Source organism: Xiphophorus maculatus, chromosome 18 (assembly GCF_002775205.1).
Source record: "Xiphophorus maculatus strain JP 163 A chromosome 18, X_maculatus-5.0-male, whole genome shotgun sequence".
Classification (NCBI taxonomy): domain Eukaryota; kingdom Metazoa; phylum Chordata; class Actinopteri; order Cyprinodontiformes; family Poeciliidae; genus Xiphophorus; species Xiphophorus maculatus.
Window position 1 is genome coordinate 28,811,967 of NC_036460.1, and position 26,991 is coordinate 28,838,957.

General features: G+C 40.2%; 3 protein-coding genes across 4 annotated transcripts; all 3 read right to left on the reverse strand.

The window, feature by feature from the left end:
* Nucleotides 1-1,465: 1,465 nt before the first annotated feature.
* Nucleotides 1,466-14,999, reverse strand: p4ha3 (prolyl 4-hydroxylase subunit alpha 3). 2 transcript variants are annotated; one of them, XM_005810982.2, is made up of 13 exons: nucleotides 14,616-14,998; nucleotides 13,413-13,567; nucleotides 13,086-13,309; nucleotides 8,980-9,129; nucleotides 8,851-8,902; nucleotides 8,120-8,277; nucleotides 6,453-6,632; nucleotides 4,638-4,702; nucleotides 4,382-4,541; nucleotides 3,552-3,614; nucleotides 3,176-3,244; nucleotides 2,531-2,627; nucleotides 1,466-2,082 (listed from the first exon to the last, which is right to left on the reverse strand). In XM_005810982.2, the coding sequence occupies exons 1-13, from the start codon at nucleotides 14,801-14,803 to the stop codon at nucleotides 2,012-2,014; spliced, it is 1,632 nt and encodes a 543-aa protein (XP_005811039.1). In that variant the 5' UTR covers nucleotides 14,804-14,998; the 3' UTR covers nucleotides 1,466-2,011. The 2 variants fall into 2 exon arrangements, 1 of the variants encoding a protein (XP_005811039.1); XR_002754390.1 differs by lacking the exons at nucleotides 1,466-2,082; nucleotides 2,531-2,627 and having other exon boundaries at nucleotides 3,118-3,244; nucleotides 6,449-6,632; nucleotides 14,616-14,999.
* A 2,544-nt stretch (nucleotides 15,000-17,543) lies between these two features.
* LOC102219771 (olfactory receptor 472-like) lies at nucleotides 17,544-18,479 on the reverse strand. The gene has a single exon (XM_005810983.1). The coding sequence runs from the start codon at nucleotides 18,477-18,479 to the stop codon at nucleotides 17,544-17,546; it is 936 nt and encodes a 311-aa protein (XP_005811040.1).
* Nucleotides 18,480-23,903: 5,424 nt separating this feature from the next.
* On the reverse strand, nucleotides 23,904-24,839 carry LOC102220031 (olfactory receptor 13C8-like). The gene has a single exon (XM_005810984.1). The coding sequence runs from the start codon at nucleotides 24,837-24,839 to the stop codon at nucleotides 23,904-23,906; it is 936 nt and encodes a 311-aa protein (XP_005811041.1).
* Nucleotides 24,840-26,991: the final 2,152 nt, after the last annotated feature.

The window sequence follows — 26,991 nt, forward strand, 5'->3', positions numbered from 1 at the left end:
ACAACGACGATCATTTAAAAATTATTATATTGATTAACCCCTTTTTCCAATTACTCCACCCTCCCAAGTTCCTTTCAGAGACTCTTATGAACGGTGTATTAATAATTCAGGAAGCAAAGGCAAACGTATTACTTTTAGGTTCACAAGATATTTAAATTAAGGGCAAGAGAAGTATAGTTTCCCAAATATCTTAGATTATAAATGTAATGTGATGTACATCACGGAAAACACTTCAGTCTACCAAAATTTTGTCAAACTCCCTTATCAAAATGATAAATGTATTAGCTGATTTAATACTCCGGATAATAACAAAATGTTGCACTGTGTAGCTTAGATAATGTATTTTTTTTACAAACTGATAGAAAAAAATTACAACTTACTGTCAGACACTTCTTAATTTGGGTTACAAATAATTGAATTAATTAAGTTTCCAATACTGTTTATATATCTAAAACATGAGGCATCACAAAGACTCCATCTTGTGCACCACCAGCAGAGGGAAGCACTGATCCGTCACATCATTTCTATAAAAACGGAGGAGATGCAGAAAGACTCTGTTATGACATGAATGATTTAAACCCACTCACATGAGGAAATTTAATCAGGTTGACAACAAAATGAATTGCAGATTAAAATTTTTTGGCAGATCATTTTAAGCTTCTATTTTTCCCCAGTGTTTGTTTTTGACAGTTTGTTACCAAAGATCTTCTCATGTGTGTTTTAGGTAGTTTGAAGAGCCGCTGAGAGTCACTCTGCATGTTTGCTGTGGTAACAGTGAGAGCTGCACTGTGTGTGTAGGGAGAGGGAAAAAAAATAATGTCACATCAGTGACTTTAGTTTTCCAAACTTTCTGGTTTATTCGATTGCAGATCCTAACAGCATAATTTCTAGTCTTGATAAAAGCCCATAGCGTATGTAAACCACATGATTACCACTTCTGAATAATATAAGCTCCAAAATGTGAATTTTTAAACAATGCCGTCAAAGTCCAAGGGTCATTTTTGTTGTACATTCAAGCTTTTTACTAGAGCCTCCAGCGAAACAATACAGAACAACCTTCCTCTCTTTTAACAGCTCCATGGGAAAATATTGCTCAGTGTGTGTGCAGGAATGTGCAATAGAGATCTGTTACATGCTGTCTTCATATATTTTCTGTGTGTCTGTCTGTGGCTGGAAAGGCTGCCTCAGCTGGAAAGAAAATTTATGTCTCCGCGGGAACGAAAAAGTATTAAGTTAAGATCTCTGCCAGTCAAGCGGCAGGATGCTCCCCACAACATTTCCATGCAGAAGGGTTCGGTGGATTTGAGATTTTAATACTCTACGAGCCAACCTCAACCTGTTTCCAGGTGGCTTGAGAAGTATTTTGACACATATCAGAGAAATATGCACACAGGATGAGCTGTGTTTATTCAGAGAGATTTAAAAACGGTCAGACTATCAGGGATATAAGTATGAGGCATAGAGAGAGGCTGTTTTAATAGTTTATTTGTTTTGCTTGACCGCATCTTCATCGGTCTTAGTCAGAAGGGATGACAGTGACGACACTCTTCTGTCAGGCATGACAGAATGAGATGTTATACGCAGTCTGAGCTTTACATCGTCAACGATTACCAAATTTAGGACACGTTTCATTTGATAATTTACGTCCAACGCGGATCGTGTGCCCTGCACGAGCGTCTTCCAGCATTCCTGCGAAATGCAAGAAATGTAAACACTCCTCCACTAGCATGAAGTGACTGGTGGAAACAGTTGGTCTCCATGGGCTGATTTTGCTCCACCTTCACCTCCACATCCACGGCAGGAGTGTCCAGGCTCCCTGGGGCCCTGGGCTCCAATCAAAGACGCAGGCTGGCCCCTCCGGTCCCTCCCTCGTCTGTGCACACACACACACACACACACACACACACACACACACACACGCACACCCCCACACACATGCTCTCTCTCTCTGGCTGCTGCCTCGTCTCTTCCTGCCAACGTGCCTGACAGTAGTAAAGGCCTGTGCTCCCTCTCACTCCTCAGGATTCAGGCTGCAGCGACGCTCAAACTCTTGGCCGTACTCGTGGATCCATTTGTTGGCCACTGTGGCACAGAGACAGATTGGAACAGCTGTCAAACAAAAATAAGCAAACAGCTTTGACAAATGCGTCTCTTTTTCAGCCTTTCCAAGCACGTTGCCAACAAGCATTCCCACCTGTTTTGGCACTGCAAGTTGTTGTTGACCTACACAGCGACTTCTTTTGCAGCTGCTTCCCAATTATTATCATCATTATTATTATGCTTAGGTCGGTTTAAAAAGCCTGCGAAACAGATTTCGCTTGTCTGAGCCAACCGGCAGCAGATGTTCACTTTCCAAGATGAGCCCTCAGAGTCTGAACTGCAGGCTGTAATGTCGCTATGCTCAAACGCAAAATGAAACACAGATGGGCTCCAGTTCGCCGACGTGAGGAGATTAGATTAGTGTTTCGGGAAGCAGACGGCATTTTCTTGGCTTTTATCAAAAGTCTCGAGCGGGAACACCAAGACTTACCCCACTTGTCACCGATGAGCACCGGGCAGCCAGCATGCAGGGTGTCTTCGTCTCCCTGACCATTTCTGTGGAGGTTCCACCAAAAGATGGCAGCTTTCTGAGAAATACCATGAAGAGCAGATTTTAATAATTTTAACACTATTTAATTTTCACAGCAATTACTAAATGAATTCTAATTAATAAAAAATTACCTGAATTCATCCAGTTTTCTGAGAGGTCAAACATGTTTTCAGAATTTGTAACAGGAGTTTCAAGCAGCACGTCTCTATGTGTGATTACTTTTTTTTTTTTTACGCAGCGTTAAAACGCAACTAAGACTCCGGTTACAAAACGTAAACGCTACAAAACGTTCACATCGTTTCCACTCAGAGAAAACATGTTGGTAAAATTAAATGATTACTTTAAACCCAAATCTGCCAGAAATATGAATAATTGTGCGACTTAATGGAGGTACATAAAGGAGTTTCCTGGCAACCAGAAAAGAAAACCTCAACTTGGACGCAGAGCTGTGGGTAAGAAAATCTCTCCTTTTATAATTCTCACACAGCTGGATTAGAAGTAACGGGTAAATATGAATGTAACTCAGCCTCGACGTCGAAACGTGAAGTTAGGAGAAACGTCTTGTTGATAACCGAAGTGTTTTACCTCCACAACTGGAACACTGAAGTTGGCATATATGAAGGCCGTGGAGCCGCCAGCTTCCACTGAGCTGAGCTGTGGAAAACAACATTTCTTTAGAGCAGCGTCTTGTGTTTATGCCTTGTTGTAATAAATGCAAGTGAAATTCGCCAGTCAAAATAATTTAGGGATCATGATTTCTCGCAGCTATCGTGTTTTACGATCAGTTCATTCCCATGTAAAAAGGAAATCGCTGAGAAGAGTTGTAAATATGAAAGTGGGAGTGGCTGGAAACGCATCGTGAGATAAAAGGCTTTCTCCAGGGCAACCGCTGGATGAGCCCACGATACAACTACAGGAATCTGACCAGCAACCTCAAGCCAAAAGCGCAGATTTGACTTACGTAGATCATGAAGGTCGACATGCGGTTCCCAGTTCTCAGCTTGAAAACAGGACTGGAGGGTGACTGGGTTTAAAAAGACACAGAAACACTATCAACATTTAACCAACACACGCAGCACTTTGCAAACGTGACATTTGTCCTTAGACTTTTTCACGTGTTGTCATGTTACGGCAACAATCTTCACTTTATTTTATTGGTGTGTCAATTTATACATAGGACAGTGCCGCATAGTGACGTGGAGAGAAAATAACACGTGGTTTTCCAAACTTTTTCCAGATAAAAATCTGAAACAAATGACCTCAAACTGAAGTTGTGATTCACTTTCCAGCAGGGCAGTGATCCTAAATATACAGCCAGACTTACATTAGAACAGCTCAGATGAAAGTGCTTGAATGGCCTAGTCAATGTCCAGATGTAAATCCAACTGAAAATCTGTCTACTCATGAAAACTCTCCATGCAATCTGACTGAGCACAGGGTGTTAGAAAATGGATGGATCGGTTTGACCAAGAATTAGCAAAGATGTTGACTCTCAGTGAGGCAGACTGCTATAGACAGGCACCCACAGAGTTAGTGGTGTAACTATGGTGATGAGAGAAATAAGAGAAAAAGGGCATGATTAGAAACGAATGCCACACTTTTCAAATTTTAATTGGTAAAAGATTTTGAAATCCATGCACCCTTCAATTTACACTTCAAATTCATGCGTCACTTGGTGTTGTTCTCCCAAAAAAAATCCCAAATAAATACAGCTTTGCGCTCGAAATGTGGAAAAGTGAAGAAAGTTTAAGGGGAATGAACATAAACCTAACCGCAACTCTGTCGACTTACTGTGGCGTGGTCAAAATGTGGTTCATAGTGTCCACCAATCCCATAATTCACCACCTGCAGGAACTCGCCATACGGGTGCGTCACGTTCAAACCCGTTACCATGGAAATCCTTCGGTCCAACCTCCCAACGGTGGAGCTCCCCGAGGCCTTCAGCCACGCACTAGAAATGAAACATACCCAGTCGGTTTGTTACGCCTCCGGATGTTCTGATCCACACCAGCAGCAGGAACAATAGTTTGAAACTTTTTTTTTTTACCTCTTGCTGATTCGATAATCTGCTGTTTCCTGCTTTTCTCCAGCTGCCACCACGGATCTCTTCAACTTGTTATGAAAGGGCAGAAAATAAAATTTGACCAGTTTTATTTGGGCTTTTAAAAAAAAAAAAAAAAAAAAAATTATTGCTCAAGCTGTTAAAGTGAACCGCAAACTGTGTCACTGCACATATTTTTGGACTGACTCTCTCCACTTCTCTAAGCCACTAAAAGTAGTTGGCAATCCCTTTGCCTTCTGCTAAATTTACGTTTGCCAGTCTCCAACAGAACTATAAAACAGTCCCATTTTGTAGAACAGCAATCTGATAGTCACATCAACAACAAAACAAATCTGCAGTTTAAACTCTTCGGACGCTGAAGCAGACGGTGTCCTTTCGTGAAAACCCGTGAAATATGCCAAAAACCTCTAAATGGAGAGACCTGTTGGAAACCACTCTGGGGAAGTAAAGAGCCGTCCAGCTCGGTACCACAGGCCTGCTTCCAATTAGCCCACAAGCTGACATAGCGATGACATGGAAACTGAGCTCTCCATCTGACCAGCGGATGGAAAACTCTCAGAGAAACCTCAAAGAGACTAAAGAGGCATCATCCTAGCTAATCCACCAAACGGTTCCCGAAGCGCCTGAGTCGGCAGGCTGAGAGCTAGGAGAAAGGTTTGGTCTCCCTGGCAAAACTCAGGGAGATTGTTTGCTCTGCTGGAGGAATTTAGCTAAAAAAAAATAAAAAAAGAAGAAAGGATTCATGCTTCAGGAAGTAGAATGAGATTTGCCTTTGAGGGAAGTTGAGAATGGATTGTACCATCTTGAAAAGCGGAAGGGCATTTCTAATCTGACTGAGATGCTGAAGCGGTGATTTGATTTCATGAAAGAGAAACACAGCTACGGTATCTGGTTAAATGGCCGGGAGGTAGGAGGAAATTAAAAAGGGCTGCTATAAAAATAATAACTTTCAACTCATTCCTCAGGAGGGTCGCATTAAGTGCAAGGGGCAAAAATGATGGAATATGATAACAAAGCAATAAAACAGAGAGCATGAGGAGGTAGTAGAAATTAAAAAGCAAACAAACATGAAAATAAACATATTTTTCTTAACATTGGGTGCGTAAAGGGGAAGCATTATGTACTTTCCGGGCACATGATGCCATTATATAGCACAATCAAATAACTGTGTTACCTTGAGTTGTTGTTATAATAATGCTGTAGATGTCAAACATAACTTTAAAGAAGTTGGACTTTGTAATTTGAGGCCTTGAAATTGGGCTTCTGTGTCTTTAAGAAACCCCGGCCCTTCCCAACAGTCCGCCTCCTGCATATCATCATAACGATGCTCCTCATTGTGCCATTTACAACCGTTCTTAGGAGCGTTGGACTGAGAATAGTTCCACCAGGTGTTGACTAATTGCTGCTGCCGCTAGTCTGGAGGAGCTGAGAGGGGAAGGCGTGGGAGGGGTGTTCTTCACCCCGAATGGTTGCCACCGGAGACTCCAGGCTTCCCCAAACACGCACAAAAAAAATCAAAGCAAGACTCAGAGTATATTTTTGATTATAGAATAGCATTAGAACATTTCATAATGCTCAAAAAAGTTGATTTTACATAAAATCCACCCTTTGAAAGATAAATGTAGGTCAAAATGTTATTAGTTCTTCTCTTTACTAATTCAAAGAAATTAAAAAAGACTGTCTTAAATTCTGCTTCAGAATCACTAGACAAACCCAGACAGACAAACATTTGGGAATTAAAGCAAATAAAAGTCAAACGTTTACGCTGGAAAACGATACGCTCAAGCGACGATCACCTACGCCAGGCTGGGCGAGCCTCTTGATGTCATCCGCCTCGGCGTCTGTGAGGAAGTCGTGGTAAAGCTCCACATGAGGCTGCAGGCTCAGGATCTCCCGCCTCACAGGCTGCAGCAGCAGCGCAGGGCTGTTGTTGCTGGTGAAGAGGTCACAGAACAGTCCGGGGTTTTCAAAGTGCATCGGCTGCAAGAAGGAAAACAGGCATTATGAAGAAGTCCGTCAATGAGATCGAACAAGGATCAAAATTTGCTATACAGTATAAATAGCAAATTTTGTCACATATGTCATATATACTGTATATGTGTGTGTGCGTGGGGGGTGTATGTCTGTCTGTCTGTCTGTCTGTCTGTATTATATAAAAAAAATTAAGAGACCACTTAAAATGATCAGTTTCTCTGATTTTACTTTTTATATGTATATATTTGAGTAAAATCAACATTGTTCTTTTATTCTATGAACTACTGACAACATGTCTCCAATATTCCAAGCACAAATTTAGTATTTATTAGAAGAAAATGAGAAAGGGTCAAAATGACAAAAAAGACGCAGTGCTTTCAGACCTCAAATAATGCAAAGAAAACAAGTTCATATTCATGTAGAAACAACAAAACTAATGTTTGAACTCAGGAAGAGTTCAGAAATCAATATTTGATGGAATAACCAGGAGGTTTTTAATAGAGTTCAGTGCAGTGGGTTCCTTCATTCTCATTCATATAAATATATGAATGAGACCAACAGACTTTGGTAAAGTACCAAAGTCTGTTGGTACATTAATTGAATAATAGCACAACTAACAATCCTGACAATAAGAAAAGATTTAGCTAGCTATATTTAGATATATATATATATATACTGATGCTTAAATCCCCCCCAAATCTTTCCTTATTGTCAGGATTGTTAGTTGTGCTATAATTCAATTAAAGTACCAACAAAAATCAATACATTTGAAAATCTGTGAGCAATTAAGTGATATGAAATCTCTCTTCTATATGTAACTGGTATCGTACTACAAATAGGAATGTTTTTCAAGAGCAATGTTTTTTATTCATGGGGCTGTGATTGCTGTGTCATGCAGTGCACTACCATACAGTTACCCAAAAAATAAGTATTAAATAGTTCTTATCACTTTTATTGTTATCATAATAGTACTAAAAATATATCATGATAAAACTTCAACACTAAACTGACGGTCATGGCCTGAAGACGCCCTGAAGTCAAGAGTGGGTAATACTTCTACAGCGTGGTCCTGCCCTCTGCAGAAGCACAAAGCGCATCAGGACCGGACAACACAGCTGCAGTGATGCCTGCAAGAACCTCAGGAAGGCACAGCCAGGAGGAACGCCACATACAAAACGCTCCTGAATCTGAGCTGGAGCCTCCTTACTCAACACCACAGACAAGATGTTTTATGGAGCTTCAAAAGTGCAGCTGCTACAAAATTCTGCAAAGTTAATCACAAGCTAATCCTGCACTAGCAAACAATCCCACACCATCCATGAATCCTTAATTCATGATCACAAGATTTAGCAGTTTTCCTTTGAATCCACTTTCGCTACTTTATTGGTTCAAAATAATAAAAAGGCAGACAATGTGGACATTGACATGTCTCTGCAAGATGAACTATAGGTCAGTTTGGGACACTATGTGAAGAGTCCAATGCTGATGAATACCTGGGAGCCCTGAGTCAGGCACAGTCTCTCATAAGTGTCCCGTGTGGTTAAGAAGGAGGAGCCGGGTCTTCTGAAGCTGCTCTCCCCGGTCGGACCTGCAGAACCCAGCAGCTTCTCATATTTCTCAACATTCTGCAACACCCGTCCATTCATCGGATCTGGGAAAACAAAACACGTGCAAAGAGTCACCGAGGCCGGATACAGTATTATTACAAACCATTCATTCTTCTTGAAATCTCCCGTAGTTTGTCAAAGATACAGAGTTTGCAAAAACAAAGAGCGGCTTCTGCAAAATTTTCAATTTTCTCTTGTTATAAGTGAATTAATCTGCCAGTGGAGTTAGTACTTTTTATCAATATTCAAGAATTATTGACTTCAAACATGCTGTAAGTTAGTTTTGCCTTATTTCAATTGCACTAAGATATTTGCACTAGAAACTAGACAAAAATACTTGGTAAGATTTCCTGGTTTTGCTGTTTCTACCAGGAGCAAATTTCTTATGTGAATGAAAATAAGTCTAAATCCACAGATAATTTGGGGTTTAGCTGTAACTTGTGGCAAACTTAAAAATGAGATCATTGATTTTCCTTTACTTTCACTTTATAATTATGCAACACTTGGCGTCGGTCTATCACAAAGAATTAAGGTTTTGAAACAGGCAAAATGTTGAAAAGAAAAAGTGCAGGCACCGTTCTTATTGCCCGGCACGTGAAACGCAGGCGTAGACTCACCGTGATGCAGTAACTCGTGAGACAAACTCAAGGCATACGAGACATTTCCTGTCTGAATCAAACAGAGGAATTTAGAGCAGCCCTAGCAGTCAAACATGGGACCAACGTGTGTTTTCTCTGCTCTCCTACTTTAAAGTGGGAGAAAGCCAGGTGATCCAGAGCGTCCTCTAAGGTCCCTTCGTTCTCAGGACTCCACTGTCCCGCGGCTCCCCTGAAGAGACGAACCGACTCCTCCAACCACTGCACCGAGTGGTAGTAGTCTTCCTGCTCATAGGCCACCTGTGCACAATGAAAGAAATACTTTATTCTGATGTTAACATGATTTAAGTCAGTATTTTATAAACTGTATCAGGTATTCTTTTGTGTTCCAGCATTCAGGCAAAACTTTAGTTCTGAGTCAAATAAGATCAACAACTGAAGCAGAGCTCCTTCAGATTCTCTCTGTGCTGCCATGGACTTTTTATAGAAGACAAATAAAAACGTTGTAAGATTTTGACTCCTTCCCATTGAGACAGTCATAAACAATTGCCTGTATAATCTTTTTACAGTGTATATGTTTAACAGGTCTATTGCTATTGGCTAAAAAAGATAAATGATCACATTTATGAACCTGGAAGCAGTGCTTCATGGACGCTCCTCTCCCCCACAGCTCCTTCAGACTAGCCAGCAAAAATGGTCAAATATCTGGTGAAACTCAACATCTTATAGGAGCTACTTCTCAGAGCAATGCTGATAAAAAAAAAATGTTGTTAAAAACGTTGTGATGACTTCCTGAAAGCGGAGGGCCACAAAGAGCAGGAGTTTTTAAAGAGACACAGGCCCAAGGTGTTAAATTACTTTGTATTAAATTACTTTGTAATTTAACACCTTACTTTGGGACCAGGTGGGTATATTCAGTAAAACCCACCTGCTTCCAAAGAGCCATTTAAAATCCACATTTAAAGCCGTCTGTGGAGCACTCAATATGTAATTACAATAGTCTTTTGCATATTTACCAGGATGCAGCTAAACATGCATCAAAATCAGATCTAGAACTGACTTATTGCTGTGGGGCCTCAGGTAGGCACACTTAAGTTGAAATAAACTAGTTCCTGTAATAAATCGTCTTGTCAACGATTCCCTTATGACGCCTCAGTTCCCTTCAATGTGTGTAAAGATAACAAGTTTGAGCGTCTGAACCATTACAAGGCACGTGAAAACTCCCATCAGAGACTCAGGCTGGGATCTGGTAAAACCTACAGATGAGTTCAGTTTAAATATATTACATGCTATGCTTTAGGAACCAATACATTTTTATGAGAGAAGAACTGCTAAAGCAGCTATTGGCCACTGGCTTTCTTTCTCTCTCTCTCAGTTAAATTTCTACATGTATATTCAATAAAACCCACCTGTTTCCAAAGAGCCATTTAAAATCCACATTTAAAGCCGTAAAACAAATCATCTGTCCTTTTGATAATCATGGCCTCAGTAACAGAAGGTTCTCTGTGTTCATTGCTCGTCGGCATGAGAAAATGTCTTTTCCATTGCAGTGTCTCTCCCACACAGTGCCCTACCCTTTCACAACGCCGCTGTTATAGAAAAACAAAAAAGTAGCATGGAAACATCTTTCTCTCTTTTCTCATCCCAGAACAGCTGGGTGATCTGCTCTCTCATGAAAGAGATGACTAAGTATGGAGTTGGAAGAATCCCAGTTCTGAGTGACTGAACCCCCCAACACACACGACTGACAGGCCTGGAATAGAAGCACTGCAGACCTTAAGAAAAGGAAATTATTCATGCGAAGGGACATTTATGGAATAAATCTATTTTATTTTATTTTTATTAAACGATTTAGTCTTTTTATTTGAGTCCCGAGAGAATTTAACAAGGTTGTGCGTCCAATGAACAGCAATGACAGATAACCACCAGAGATTTCTTTCCTAAGCTCAAAAGAATTATATGTTACAGTTTCTTTTGTCATCATTTACTGCAGATTTAAGTTGCAGTATCTAATATTTAGAAAAATCTGTTTTTTCCCCATATTTATTAAAACTATCATCATGTATGGTCTGAGACAGATAATCTGAAAAAAATAAATAAAAATTAAAAACTGAGCTCCTTCATCTACTCCCAGTGCATCTATTATGGTCTGAAATCTGCACTGCTGTTGGTCAAAAACAACCAATCAGAGCCAGGAGGAGGGTCTGAGTGCTGTCAGTCAACCTAATGTATGCTGCTCAATGCGCTAATGGCAGAAAAACAACTTACCGTTACAGGAAAACATTTTATCCATCTTCGTCGGTAACTATGCTAACTAGCCTTAGCCTAAATTAGTGAATGTTGTGGTGAACATTGGCTAGGTTAGGTTAGCTACAGCTCTTTGCTAGTTGTTTAGAAATAGCAAGTGGGAGGGGTGAGCATGGGAGTGATTGACAGCGCTAAGACCCTCCTCCTCCTGGCTGTGATTGGTTGCTTCTGACTGGTGTATTTCTGCAGTTAGCGCTTGGAGCACTGGGAGAAGGCAGAGGAGCTCAGTTTTTTCACACATTCTCTGCCTTAAATTACACTGTAGTGACATAAAGTGCAGCTTTAACAGTGGAAACATATGACTGTTTTTTTTTTTATATTTTCCTTCTCTCCTCAGGCAGCTTGTTCTGTTATTTCATGTTCTGTCTCTGGCCTGATGTTCATATTTGGGTCGGCCTGCTTCTGCGGAGCCCACAGTGTTGTTATAGAAAACATGTGCGTGGTCTTTGTCTTGCTAAAGCCCTCAAAGTTTTTTCCGTTGTGTCACATCCTCACCACAAACCTCAGGGTATTTACTGGGATTCCATGTAAACGTGCAAGTATAGCATAATTTTGAAACCGACACAAAATACACGAGTTCCATAGCAAAAAAAATTATAATCTGAAAGGTGTGGCGTGCTCTAAGATAGATCTGATCTCAAGACTTTGTAGTAGCACCTTTCGTTGTAGGAACTCTCTACCAGGTTTGTCCAGACATTTCCATTCTTTGCAAATTATCTCAAGCTCACAGAGTGAGTGGAAAGAGTTTGGAGACTTTTTCTCAGTCAAGTCTGGTCTTTGACTGAGACATTCAAACACATGAACATGTTTGAACCCAAACCATTCCATTCCAGCTCTGGCTGTTTCTGTAAGGGAATTGCCTTTCTGTAAGGTGAACCTGTGCCCTGGTCTCTTTTGCCACCATGTATTTAACTCCAGTCGTCTTCCGGTCAACTTTGAATTGCTTCAACGTCCCAGCTGAAGAAAAGCATCTCCAGAACATGATGCTGCCACCGCCAGTTTTGGTTTGTTGAGTAATGCCTGGGAATAACTGTGGGAAGTAAAGTATGTAACTTTTTTTTAAATGCGCTTTTTACATATTTGTTAAAACTATCACGATGTTGTGACAATAGAAGACAGATAATCTGTGAAAAGTTTGATCTCCTCCAACTTCTCCTCGAGCTGTTATTGCCATCTGAAGAAATGCACTGCTCTCGACCAAAAACAACCAATCAGAAGAGCCAGGAGGAGGGCCCTAGCGCTGCAGATCATGGCAGTGTACTCGCTGCTAAATGTGCTCTTGGTGAAGAAACAACTTACTGTTACAGAAAAACTATTTATCCGCTGTCATCGGTAGCTGTGCTGGCTAGTCTGAGCATTCACAACAGGCCATGCTAGCTGCATTGTAGCAGAGAGCAAAGGGGGGGATGAGCAGTGCAACATGAAGAGTGACTGACAGCACTAAGCCCCGCCTCCTGGCTCTGATTGGTTTTTTCTAATTAACACTGGGAGAAGGCAAAGGAGCTCAGTTGTTTCGCACATTATCGGTCTCATCCCATTCGGTCACAACATGTTGACAGTTTCAATAAATATGTAAAAAAAGAAACATTTTATTAAATGTTACCTACTGCAGCCTTAACACTGCTTTAAGTTCCCCCACAACTTCATACGAAACACACTAAAGTTTGTGGTGGCAATGTGAAAAAATCTGGAAAACCTCAGGGGGTGTGAATTGTTTTGCGTGCGCCGCAGTTACCATCTATCTGGGCTTTTAAACATTTTTTATTTTTTTCAAAATTTCACTCCTTCCTCCTGGGCTGTGAAGAGTTTGGCAGGTAACGTTTTGATTGACGGGACTAAAGCACAGGTTTGCACCTAAACAAAGCAATCTCACTGATTCACGAGAGAGCCGATATCAATAGAATATGAGCTGACGAAGAAAGAATCAGTTTCTCCGTGCAATGGATCACCTTCCCAACCAGGAAGCAGTCGTCGCCAGACAGCGAGACAGACACAGCAGGCGAGCAGACGTCAATCACACCTCCACCGCTGGCCCTCTGGAAGCGGCCCTCTACCAGGCTCGAGACTTGGAGGGAGTACACATCCTGGAGCCTCATCAGCCCCTTTGCAGCCCCCCGGAGGTCTTCCACTTTGGGCAAGTGAGACTCCTCTTCCTCGTATCTGGACCTGAGGGCTGAACGGAGCATTAATGAAAGGCTGAGGTTTGCTTGTGACGGCTGAAAACGCGGAAGAAGTTCAGGTATCATTAGGGGAGGAGGGAGAGGGACAGAGCTCACTTTGAGCGGCTTCTTGAGCTTCGTTGCTGTAGACGACGTTCAGCCACTCCGAATGCAGCCGCTTGACGAGCGTGAAGGCCACCAGTGGGTTCGCTGTTGCAGCTGCGGGGCCTTTGTAGAGCTCCGTGTGGAGGTCGGACACTTTGGTATGAAACCTGTGCGAAAGATGAGATCGGGGGCCACAGAGAGGTGAACACATATGGTCCTCATCAGACTGGAAAGAATAGAAATGAAAGATATACTGAACCTGGGTAACAACCTGACACCTTCCACAAATACTTTGTACTCCCTAAACCCATTCGATGTCACAATGCAGCTTCGATGTATCTTGTTAGCATTTTTATGTGACGACCAAAAGAATAATACATGAATCTAAAATTGGTTTAATTACAAAAAAAAAAAAAGATTTTTGAAAGTGGGGCCTTGGATTTGTTTTCACCATACCTGACGCCATCACCGCCCAGGTGGTCTGGTTCTGGTCTACTTTGAATCCCCAAATGGAGAAGCAGCATTCAGGTTCTGTGCACTACAAATCTGGAACAAACTTCCAGAAAACTGCAAAGATGCTGAAACACCGAGTTCCTTTAAATCAAGGCTAAAACCCCACCTGTTTACAGATGCCTTTGCTAACTAGTAACTGGAACACTGATCAATATATTTTATGAATATTTGCTTGACTATTTGACAAAAGATATATTGCTTGTTTCATAATTCATTGCTGTGAAATGTCTTTTTACGGTGGGAAGCTTTTTGAGCCGCCTTGTTTCTGAAATGTGCTAAACACATAAACGTGACTTCACTTTGGATCATTGGCTGGTTCTGGACAGAGAGAGAGGAAAATATGTCCAGTTATATTAATACTGGAGAAAACACATAAAGTGTAGTTTGCTAGTTGTTGTTTTTTTTCCCTTTCTCAAGGCCTTGCATAGTTCTGCATCAAATAATGCCAATAATGACTTTAATTATGTCACACTTTATAACAAAGCCACTTCTTTTTAGTGGCTAAAAAGAAGGGGGGAAACCCACAGAACACATAAATGAAACAGTTTTAAAAAGGAAATAAAAATTAGAAAAATAAATAGTTATGCTATTAAGCTGCATTTAATTCATAAACCAAAGGGTGGAGGCGGCTGCAACAGAGAAATAAACAGATTTCTGATGAAAAGTCCTTGACACCGAGTGTGTACTTTCGCCATCACTCACCGCTTGATGTCCTCCAGTCTCTGCTGCTCGCTGTCGATATAAGTTCTCAGATAATCGATCAGTTTCCTCTCGACGTCAATGGCTTGCCTCACGTTTTGGAGCGACGTGTACATTTCTCCTTGGGCCTGGAAAGCGAGAGCAGCGGCGAGGAAGCAGCAGAGACGGAAAGCCGCCGGAGGAGCCTCCATCCCCTCGAAAAGTGAACTTCGTCGTTATCATGGCATGAGCTGAGCTTCTCACGGCTCCTGTCATCCGAAGGCTCGGTTCTGATCCGGGATCGGCTTCTCTCTGTGAGGAACTTCACCAGAATTCACCTATTGGAAGTTGTGTTGAGGCGACAATATTTTAAACTCTTTCATTTATTAACCGAGTTTTTAAGCACAGTTGTAAAAAAAAAAAAAAAAAAAAAAAAAAAAGAAAGAAAAGAAAAGAATTTTCCAAAAGTAAGAGCTCCTTTAACCAGCTTTTTGCTCTACAGCGACATCTGCTGGTCAAACTGTGCCAGTACTACTAAATCTACTCGCATCTGGCAACACCAGCTACTCTGTGTGACTGATCTGTGGGGAGGACAACAAATAACCAATACAGCCAGACAGTACAGCAAACAACCACAGTTGACAGACTATATAGTTGATATTGTAAAAAGAAAACACAGAGATCAATTAAAATATGGATTTATTATGCCTTTTCTGTGCAAACACTTTTCAAATAAGATCTCTGATTCGTGTAGTGCAGGCGAGTCCCACCTGTTTACCCAGCAAGACAAACCAATCAAGTTTACTTTGGATTTATTTTTCATTTATTGCCAATTTCTATTTTTATCTGTACTGTGCAACAATGACACAAACACATAATATTTCAACAAAGATAACGCGGATAAAGGAAAACTGCTCAAGTTTCACATCAGAACAGCGTCGCCGACAGTAAGAAATATAGACTCGTAGAAAAGTAAGAGGAAAGAACAACATTGATCAAGCGGGAACAGAATCCAAGAAGGAACAGAATAAAAGAATGAATACATGAATAAGAGAAGTAAACTAATGCAAAGGAATGAACTGACATGGCAAGATCAAGCAAAGTAAAGTAAATAAGTAAGAAAATGATCAAAACAGAAAAATAAATGAAATTAAAACACCCACAGATCATAACATATGTACTCAATAAACATATATTGCTTTATCTTTGACCTATAAAAATGAACATCGAATTCTTGTTTCTGCGACACACTGTCCATGTTGGAAGTTAAAATGTCTTATTGCCTTTAAAATATGTCGATTTTAGACTGAAAATCTTTTTATTTGCTTTTCTCTAACTGGTTTATGCAGCTGACAAACAGCTCTGCACCTTCAGCTGTTCAGTGGTTGAAACTTGGCGGGAGAACACATCCTGAAAGGTGAAAGGGTGAGAGGATGAGCAGTTGTCATGGAGCAATGTTAGCGCAGATACGCCTCCGTGGGGTTTATGTTTAACAGACGCCGACCTGCAAAAGCTGCTTATCTTTTTCTCCAGAACCTGTGCGCACGTTTGCATAGGTAAAAGTAGAACAACTTATCTGATTTCTGGCTGCAGGGTATCGAGAGTTCGATCTCTACTTGATTATTTCTTAGTCCCGCAACACCAATATACATTGGTATTGCAGGGCATTTTATTTGTTGTTAAGGTTTAAAATAAAAATTATGTTTCAGCCAGTTTAGCAAAAAAAAAAAAATTCTAAATCTGATTGGCCCAGAAAGCCATGTAGGTCCAAAGACATGATGGCAGTTAGCACAAGCTTGCCTTGAAAGTTAAGAATATCTGACAATCCATCAAAAACACAGAACAAACACAGTCTGTTGTATACTGTAAGATCTCTGAGATTTCTCAATAATCTTCATCTTGCATGTTTCAGATATGCCTCGGCTCCAATCCAGGCTAATTCATACCCTGAGTTACCTCCTCAACATGTCACTGAGTTCTACAGAGACTTACTGCAGTTCTATGGTTTTGCACATCGCTAGTATTTCCCTTTGCTTCATTTATCATCAATCAACTTAAGAGTCACAAAATCCATGGAGCAAACAAGACAAGTTTACTTAAAGTTTACTTATTAAATGTTAGGAGTACCTCACCCAAGTGTGTGAAATTTGCAAAAGCTGGTTAAAAATTGTTCAGAAATGCTTGTTGGCTTGCAATCTATTGTATAATATCTTCTATAATGGTAAATAAAAAGTAAATAAATAAAAATCAAGTAAAATAATTTTATTGTGTGTTTTTTTTATTGTTCACATTCAAACTAATTTTCTCAGAAGGTTGCAGCAAAAAAATTTATATTTTGGGTATTCTAATTGTGAAGGACTAAAACTAATGAAAATGAAATTTGACCAAAATCGAGATATTGTCTTATCCACATACGCCACATCCAATCTATTGCAGTTCTATAGTTTTGAACATCAATTTTATTTTTCTTTGTTTCCTTTAACATCATCAATTGACTTAAAAGTTACAAAATCCATGGAGTAAACATCTCAATAACAAGTTTGCATAAAGTTTTACTTATTAAATGTTAGCAGTAGCTCACACAAGTGTGTAAAATTTGCAAAAGCTGGTTAAAAAAAACTGTTCAGAAATGTTATTTTTTGGCTTGAAAGCTATTATATTTTCTATAATGGTTGTGCATCTTTGCTGCTGTCATGATCTCACTATCAAATAAACAATGTTTATTACACACAACCCACCCAAGTCTAAGTGCAGTCAAGAATGTGGCCCCTGTAAAACAAAAACATCTTTGAGTCACATGAATTTATGCATAATTAACAACAACATTTTATGTTTTTATTGTCATTTGACTGTTGTTTTTAAACAGACTTAGTTAACAGCTGTCTAACTTCTGATTAGATCTGTGTGGACTAAAACAATTTATTTTCAAACTGTCAGTTTATATTTGAGTCACTATTTGAAGAAGGGCTTATCTCTCTTTGAGCAGCAGAGAAACCTGTTCCCAATGTGCTTTCTCAGACTCTGGTCCCTGAAGCCATAAATGAGCGGACTGAGAAAGCGAGGTATCAGGATGAAGCAGAAGAAATTAAAAAAGGCGACATCCTCAGCCGGCCAGTTAGTGTGGAGCCCAATGAGAGTTTCGGAGATGGGCTGGGTGAAAGCCAGCAAGCACAGCAGCAGCTGGAAGCCGTGCAGCAGCACAGTGTGCATGGCTTTGCTCACTGAAGCTCTGTCCTGCCGCATCTTCCTGGTTTCCATCACAATCCTCATATAGGTGAAGAGGATGATAACACTTACCACTGCAAAGGAAAGTACATACACAGCAAACCGATAAACTCCCTGGATTGGAGACTGGTTGATAACTGTAGGTTTGCAAAGCGTGCTGGTAGAGAGGACATCTACAGTGGGACTGTGGTTCCCAATGAAAAGCTCAATAATGGCGAATATGAAGCTGATGATCCACAGAGGCAAAGTGATGATCCAGATACGGTCTGAGCGCCAGGAGGCCGGGCGCTGCAGAGGATAGAAAATGGCAACATAACGCTCCAGTGACATGGCAGCCAGGATAAAGGTGGTGTTCTGAAAGGTACAGGTGCACACTAAGAGCAGAGGGACGCAGAACAGAAGAGGTAACTTGACCTGACCCATCACACAGAGGAAGAGCAGCACAGAGGACAGGATCTGCAGGGTGTCGTTGATCAGCATGTGTGCAAACAGGATGTAACGGGAAGTGTCCAAAAACTGTTTATGAGAGGCAAAGATCTGCAGCATGACAGCGATGATGCACAGGAAGATGCAGAAAAATGGGATTACCACACACACCTTGATGATCACAGAGAAGCTTTTTGGGGAAGATACGTTGATAGAAAGCACAGACAGATTCTGCATTTTGCTGCTGTGAACAAATAGTTAGTGTCAGTGAAAAACACATACATTCAGTTGGCATGAACACAATGAAAGAACACAGAAGACAATCTATTAATGCTCGACATTTCCCCCATTGACTGGACTTCACTCCTCTAACAGTCCCCGCACCAGTCAGAGTAGCTCAGACATTTCTACTTTTCATTGTCTTTGAGGAGAAGGATCTAAGGAGGAGTCTCCTCGTTAAGTGAAATTTTCAGGACACATTCCAGTATGAAGACATGGACCTTAATCCTCCAGAGAAACACCGCCGTCGCCAAGTGTTATGATTCCCATTAGTGACAGACTTCACAGGGGAGAAAGACAAACAACAAAGATTGGCAACTTCTTTTAAAAGTGAAACTGTCCAACCGGTAAAACTAAGAAGAAAATTTCTTTTCATCTTCTCTGCAAACATCCTCCTTAGAAAACCCTACATGATACACTCTGAAAGAAAGGTCACCCAAATTGCGTTTTGCTGCAAGTGTTGATAGCCATGAACTTTTCTTTTTTTTAAACCACAACAGCATCCATGATGCCATGTGCTGGTTTGAAACACGCATGGTCACAGCCATTTACAAGACGTAAAATATGATGAGCAAGCGATGAGGCTTTTATTCTTGATGCGTTGGTTGGCATGCTATTCTCTGAAAAGACAGCCTTCATATAGAGGGTTTATATAAATGCCTGTACAGATGACGCTGCTCTGCACCTTCCAAATAGACCATTTTGAGTGAAAGATGCTTAATCTGCGCCAAATTACAAAAAAAATTATAATATGCAGGGCAGAGACCTTCTGATGTCTGTGTGAACAACCTAGCGACCTCAGTGAGTTTAATTTGAAAGCTGATTGTAAAAAAAAAACCAAAAGGAGTTTATTTAATAGATTCTGAAGGCCCTATTTGGATTAGATTGCTCTGAGCAGCACATAGAGACTGAAATGTACCAACTGCTATGTGTGGATGTGGTTTCATCTGTATTATGAATGAATTGCACAATGGTCATGGAGCAATGTTGGCGCAGATACACCTCTGTGGGGTTCATGTTTAACAGATGCCGACTTGCAAAAGTTGTTTATCTTGTCTGTGGAAACTGTGCGCATATTTGCATAAATCAAAGTAAAGCAAACTGACTGGTTTCAAGGGTTCAATCTGTTCTTGTTTGTTTTAGTCTAAAGATAAATTACAGAACTTTTAAGTTTTTCAACTTAAAGGCTGAAGTTTAAGTTCAGGTTATGATGTCATTCCCTCATCATAAACATGTCTGAAATGTTGCTTTGATTTTTTTTTTTCCAAACGTGTCAGAAATCTTTGAATCTGTCATTAAGGGCTGCCTTGATGCATGCTCAAGTAATTTGTTTGGGGAATCAAAGTTTATTTTCTTGCGTTGCCCATTGAGCTCCTTCAGACTAGCAACAGCAGCAATTAGAAAACACCTGATGGAACTGCATGTCTGCGGAGCTCATCGTATTAACTATTAACTAGACAGCATCACAGAGAAGCATTGCTGGGTCAGAAAGAATAGGAGTTTCTTAAAGAGACAGAGGCCAATTTCAAGCCATCAGATACGACCATGATGTGAAGTTACATTTCTTTGACGTTATATTTGACATGTAGCATTTTCATAACAACGGAAGGTAACATAGTTAGATGATTTTGCTATAAAATATGTGCCTGAAAATGCATAATGCCACCCAGTTTCCCCCTTGTAAGGATAAAAATAAAATTCTATTTCAGTTCGTTTAACAAAATATGTTCTAAATTTGCTTGGTCCAGAATACAATGTAGGTCTGTACAGTAGCACTTGCAGCTGTACAGCCGTACGCACTGTGCTGAGATTTTCCTTTAAGTAAAAAAAAAAGGGAGAAGAAAAGTTTATTGGATTCTTTTTCATCTAACCTGTTTGCTATTAACAAAATTGTTGAGAGAAAAAAAACAAATCTTTTGTGTCAAAAAATCCTGTAAGTAGCCCACATCTGTGTAAGTCTATTGGTCAGTTGACGTTTGTTTATTAATTCATTGTGAAAAGTATAGGGTAAGTAGAGAATAATTAAAACAAGAAATTAGGAAATATAATGTGGAGACACTAAGAATGATTAAAATATCAGTTAAAGATAATAAGATAAACGAAGCAGTTAGACATTTTTTGAAGGAAACATGATGGTATGGAAGAATTTATGTTAGGAATATAAAAAAAGATAAAGGGAAATACTCTTGTACGCACTCCAGCACAGCAGATGGCGATAATGCATCTTAACGTTAGATGTCATCCGCCATTAAAAATCAAAAAGAAGAAGAAGAAGAAGAAGACTTTCGTTTATTTGGCGGCTTGGCGCCTTTTCTGTAAGCTAAACGTGACTACGCAGTGAAGCTAACTAAAGATTAATGAGCGGAGTTTGAACCCTCCTATAGCTCTAGCAGGGGTCGAGTTGACCCCGCCTGAGCTTTTTACCGTGTGTTCGGTTCTGGCCGGGTCGCCGTTTTTTTTGGTTTCGCGAACTTTAGAGCCAACTGGTCACCCGGTTAGCTAACCATTAAATCTGTGGAGCTCTTCCTGAGCATCGCACTAAAAGACTGCAGGAGGGTTAAACATTTAAATCTAGTCGAAACATTTGCCAAAAGAGTAGAAATTAAGCAAATATTGTTGCTTCACCTTCTTCTCCTCCTATGGACGTCTGACACGCCACCGGAACCACCGGAACCTGGGAATCTCCATCTCTCCTGGGTCACACGGGTAGGCTTTGCTTTCCTATCTTTATTATTTTTTGCAATTTATAAAACAAAAAACATAAACAAAAACAGCGGAATAGGTTTAATAATTGGTTGAAGGACTTCGTCGACGTGTCACTGAGTTCTACAGGGACTGGGTTCAACCCAGTGGGTTGAACGAAGCTGAAGTTGGTTTCCGATTCGGGAAATGGGTAAAGGGTGATTCCACCTAATTTTTCATTACCTTCCGCATCTTTAATCGACTTTAGTTTAAAAACTACAACACCTAGACTCTTCAAACCTATACTAAATTATTCTCAACTAGTAGCAGAATATTTAGAACCATCTTTGGGATTTGTGAAACTTCAATAAAGGTTTCTTCCCCCCCCCCCACGTCTGGTGGCAAGCCAGGAGTTGGAGTAGCAAGTGTTGCCTGGCGAACATTGATTAAATGTTACAGAGCTTTACAAATGTTTGATATATTTACAGCGTGGGCATTGAGAGGAATGGGTCTGTTCTGCTCTGACTATGGCTCCGCCATGGCTTCAACAGTAGTTGAATAATTGACTGTGTGAAACTGATGCAATGCTGAGGAAGCGGGAGAAGCTAATGGTGGTAGACAGACAGACTGCAGCCGAGCTGCAGACCGTTCTCACCATAAAAGTCTCCAACAACACAGAAAAAGAGTTGCTAGATTTACCACTTGTAGTTTTTGGAGAGAAAAAATGGATAGAGGAGTTTGAAAAATCGATAAATATAGCAACAAAGTTGATAGGTTGACATTGCTTCTTTTGTTCTGATCACAGTCCCACTCACCCACTTTGCTCATCCTCACACTAAGCTGTGTATCTTGGCTTCGCCCATTTTGCAGAAATTTTTCAAAATTTGCCAGGATAAGGACCCAGCAATGAACAGTTCAAAATGAACTGTTCATTTTGAACTGTTCATTGCTGGGTCTTGTTGTCATATGAGTTTACTGATGGACCGGAACCATGTGACCACACATGCAGGAAATCAGCCGACACAAATAATCAGACTTTACTTATTTTATTCTTTTTAGCGCTAGAAAAGAGAGACGCTTACCCTCACAGGCTAATTTGTTGTGGAGTGAATATAACCAAAATTATACAGCATCTGCTCAAACACGGAAGACACATTGCTTATATACTAAGGTCCGCCTCCTGGTCTGCTGATGTGTCATGTCACTAAAGGTCCTCCCAGTGGTCATCCAATGCTCTAAATTAACTAAAGTTAAGTTTCGTTTCTACAGAAAGTTTCCATATAAAACAAAAGGCTTTTGTGTAGAATCTTTGTGTCCGTAGTTTGTGTGTGCGTGCATGTATGGTGCGTGTCTGGAGTAAACGTCTCAACAGTCTCTGCAGAGCTGAAGGACTCTTGCTGAGGGAAATCAGCTGTCTGGTGTTCCCGTCAAAAGCTGGAGCATATACATTTTTATAAGCTTATTTGTGAGCTAGCCTCTTTATTAGTAAATTGAATGTTATTTCAGATCTTTGTATAACTTTTCTTCAGGTTAACTTCAAAAGTGAGGTATTATTATTGCAGGTTAGTTTTCTAAACTACAAAAACGTAACTGTTAGGGAAGCTCAAATATGAAAAATTGGACTGATATTGATATCTGATAGTAACACCGGTGTTATGCCAGATTTACCAATATTTTATTTTCTGAATTTTTTTATCCGATTACTCGATTAACCGTAAGAAAAATGGGTAGATTACTCGATTACTAACATATTCGTTTACAACAGCCCTACTTTTGAACTCTAAACACAAACACAATTTATTTCTACAACAACAAAGCTCAGGTTAACCTTAGTTTTGCTTTATAATAAGCATTTCACTATTTACTTTTCACTAAGTCGCATAGGAGATGTTGAGCTTTGTTCAAGCAAATTTATTTCAAACAGGTTTTAAAAAACAACTGAACAGGCAAGAAGTACGACAGAGAAGAAACAAGTGCATACATAACCAAGAACAAAATAATTTGTTTACCACTACTTTTCTGTTTGAAAAGGAGTAGGAAATATTAAACAACTTATGAAAAATATTTTTATCGGAAGTGCAGAGAGGGGGCAGCAACACAGCAGGAAGATTTTATTTTAGTAACATTATAGGACTTTTCCACACAATGAAAACTTTTGCATTGTAACTTATTAGATTACAAAAAGACTAATTCTGCAAACAAGTAAGACTTGAAGTAAACTAACTTATTGTTTACTTTTGGCTATACCTCATAAAAGTGTGTAAAATTAATAAAAACTTGTCAGAAGTTGTTCTTTGGCCTTAATTCTATTATAAAATGTTTTTTCTACTACGGCAGTGTTTTTACATTACTTCCAGTGATCTTGCTATCAAAATATGTATATATTTTTGACATACCTCCCACCTAAGTGTAAGAACACAGTAGAGAATGTAAGCCCTTGGGGTTTTTTTTGGACTTGTACCGAAAGACTCTGTGGTTACAATATGATGAAAAATATAATTTGCAAGTAACAAAATTATCCATAATTAACTGTACAACTTCCGTAATGATGTTATTGCCATTTAATTACAAAAACAAGTCTATTGTTTCATAATAGACTTGGTTAACAGCTGTCTCGCTTAAGGATCTGCACATATTGTGTTTGTACAGGACTGAAACATATTTTTAAACTCAGTTTATAACTGGTTAAAATCTGAGTCACTATTTGAAGAAGGGCTTATCTCTCTTTGAGCAGCAGAGAAACCTGTTCCCAATGTGCTTTTTCAGACTCTGGTCCCTGAAGCCATAAATGAGCGGACTGAGAAAGCGAGGTATCAGGATGAAACAAAAATAATTAAAAAAGGCGACATCCTCAGCCAGCCAGTTAGTGTGGAGCCCAATAAGAGCTTCAGCAATAGGCTGAGTAAAAGCCAGCAAGCACAGCAGCAGCTGGAAGCCGTGCAGCAGCACAGTGTGCATGGCTTTGCTCACTGAAGCTCTGTCCTGCCGCATCTTCCTAGTTTCCATCACAATCCTCATATAGGTGAAGAGGATGATAACACTTACTACTGCAAAGAAAAGTACATTCACAACAAACCGATAAACTCCCTGGATCGGCGATGAGTTAATAATAGCAGGTTTGCAGAGGATGTTGGTAGAGAGGACATCTACAGTCAGAGTATGCTTCCCAATGGAAAACTCAATGACCGGGAATGTGAAGCTGATGATCCACAGAGGCAGAATAATGATCCAGATACGGTCTGAGCGCCAGGAGGCCGGGCGCTGCAGAGGATAGAAAATGGAAACATATCGCTCCAGTGACATGGCAGCCAGGATCAAAGTGGTGTTCTGAAAGGTACCGGTAGATACAAAGAGCAGAGGGACACAGAACAGAAGAGGTAACTTGACCTGACCCATCACACAGAGGAAGAGCAGCACAGAGGACAGGATCTGCAGGGTGTCGTTGATCATCATCTGTGCAAACAGGATGTAACGGGAAGTGTCCAAAAACTGTTTATGAGAGGCAAAGATCTGCAGCATGACAGCGATGAAGTACAGGAAGACGCAGAACAACGGGATTACCACACACACCTTGATGATCACAGAGAAGCTTTTTGGGGAAGTTTCATTGACAGAAAGTTCAGTCCGGTTCTGCATTTTTCTGCTCTGAACAAATAGTTTCTGTTTCAGAAAAACACAGTAAATTTCAGTTTACACAAAAAGAGTTAAAGAATAACAATGTTCAACATTTTCCCCATTGACCGAACTTCACTCACCTACCAATCCCTTTATCAGCCAGAGGAGCTCAGACTGTTTTACTTCACATGGTGTCTTTGTAGAGACGTGTTTCAGGAGGAATTGCCTCCTTAACTCAGATGTTCAAGTCATTTTCTACTATGTAGGCTTGGACCCGATTCCTCCAGAGACACACCACCATTGCCAAGTGTTGAGATTCTAATTAGCAACACATTTCAGAGGAGAGAACAGCTAATAAAGTTTCACAAAACATAAAAGTGAAACTTTCCAACTGATAAAACTAGGAAGAAGTTATCTTCTCTGCATAGACAACCTTACATTTTATATTCTAAAATGAAATTTATCCAAATACTTTGTGATGGAAGTGTAGATATCCATAGTATATACACATATTTTTAAATTTCAACTACAAACCTCAATGAGCTTTTATGGGATTTATGTGATATCTGATAAAGTACAAGTAGATTAGTACCTGGCTTATTTTAAGACCAGGACTGTAAAATATGGGATTTTCTTTAAATGATAGAGATAGCAACTGATTCAAATAAATAAATATTAGATAGGTGGATAGATAGATACATTTATTTTCTAAAATGTACTTTGAGAACAAGTGAGCCATTCTAGCTGCAGCGATACACCAATCACGCGTAATAACCATCTGCCTAATAATACTTAGGCCCTCTTTCACTTTATAAACAGCCTTCATTTGTTAAAGGAACAGTACTGTGAAAAAAATACATGTACATCATGGTAAAATGTTATTCCCTCATCAAAAACATAATGTATATCACCCCCATTTGTATTTCCTAAATATTGTTTCATGTGCCTTGTCTGCTCATACAGTTGGGCCTTTTTCAGTGCACAAAAACAACTCAGAGAAAGTTGATGATTTGATTCTTTTTTGTTTTTGCTGAAGGTCCATGAGTATAGGGCATAAGACATATGGCAAAGGTCAACAGGCCGGGACTTGAACGTGTAACAGCCACTTTGAGGACCAATGCCATCGTATATGACATTGGTCCCCAAAAGATAAGGCTTTTTATCACCGCGGACCGGTCAAGGCTTGGCGATTTTACTGTGGCCTAGGGGATTGAGGGATTGGGGTTGAACCGTCAGACAAGGCTTCTGCATGTTGGTGTGCCCGCTAAAGCCTAGTTCAGATGGCACAATTTCCAATTTTTGCCCTGATTTTCCCTTTACGAAAATCTTACAATGTTCCGAGTTCTAAGATTGTCGCTTGCGATAATCTTAACCAATCATCCTGCAGTGTGTGGTGTGTTACGCAGAACGTTGGACCGTAGCGATCTAAAATCGGGCATATTCAACATGTTTTATTGTCTTGGGCCAGCCTGTGGGGTTTTCCCTGACTGGGAGCAGCCTGTTGAATGTGACAGGTAGCCAATCAGAAAGCACAGTGACATAAGAACGGCGGGGAATCCCAAACAGCTGACATGGTGCAACCAAGAGTCGGACATCAGAGATGATATGTGGAAACAGCATGAATGTTTATTCAGCATTTCATACAAGAAATATCAACAGAAATGATAATGAGAGGAACTGGAGTGAAACTGGTACCGCAGTTGATAAACCCGATAACATTTCATCATTAACGTGACATAAATAGGTTATAAAGATAAGGCTATTCATTGAGTCAGGGCTTGACACTGACACTAGCTCGCTTAAAATGAGTCCACAAACTGTCACTACTGCTTCTACATTCACGTATGTTGGGGGTTTTACGGGATTTTCTTCTGGAACCGGGATGTTCGCAAGTGAAATCGGTTCGTGTGTGGTGTGTTGCTCCTGCCATGTGGCCAGTATAACAGGTTTTCGAACCTGTTATACTTTTATCGACTTGTGTCGTGTGTGGTCACGGCGGTCTGGAAAATCGTCTGACTATCTTTAAATTGTGCGAACTAGACTTAGGGGAAGTCTAGTTCGGAGTAGGACTCATAAACCCTACTCCTCTACAGGCGACCCTAACGTTCTCTGACTCTGGTCGGTATGATAACGTTTACACCTTCAAAATACGACACAGATGCGCCACAAAAAC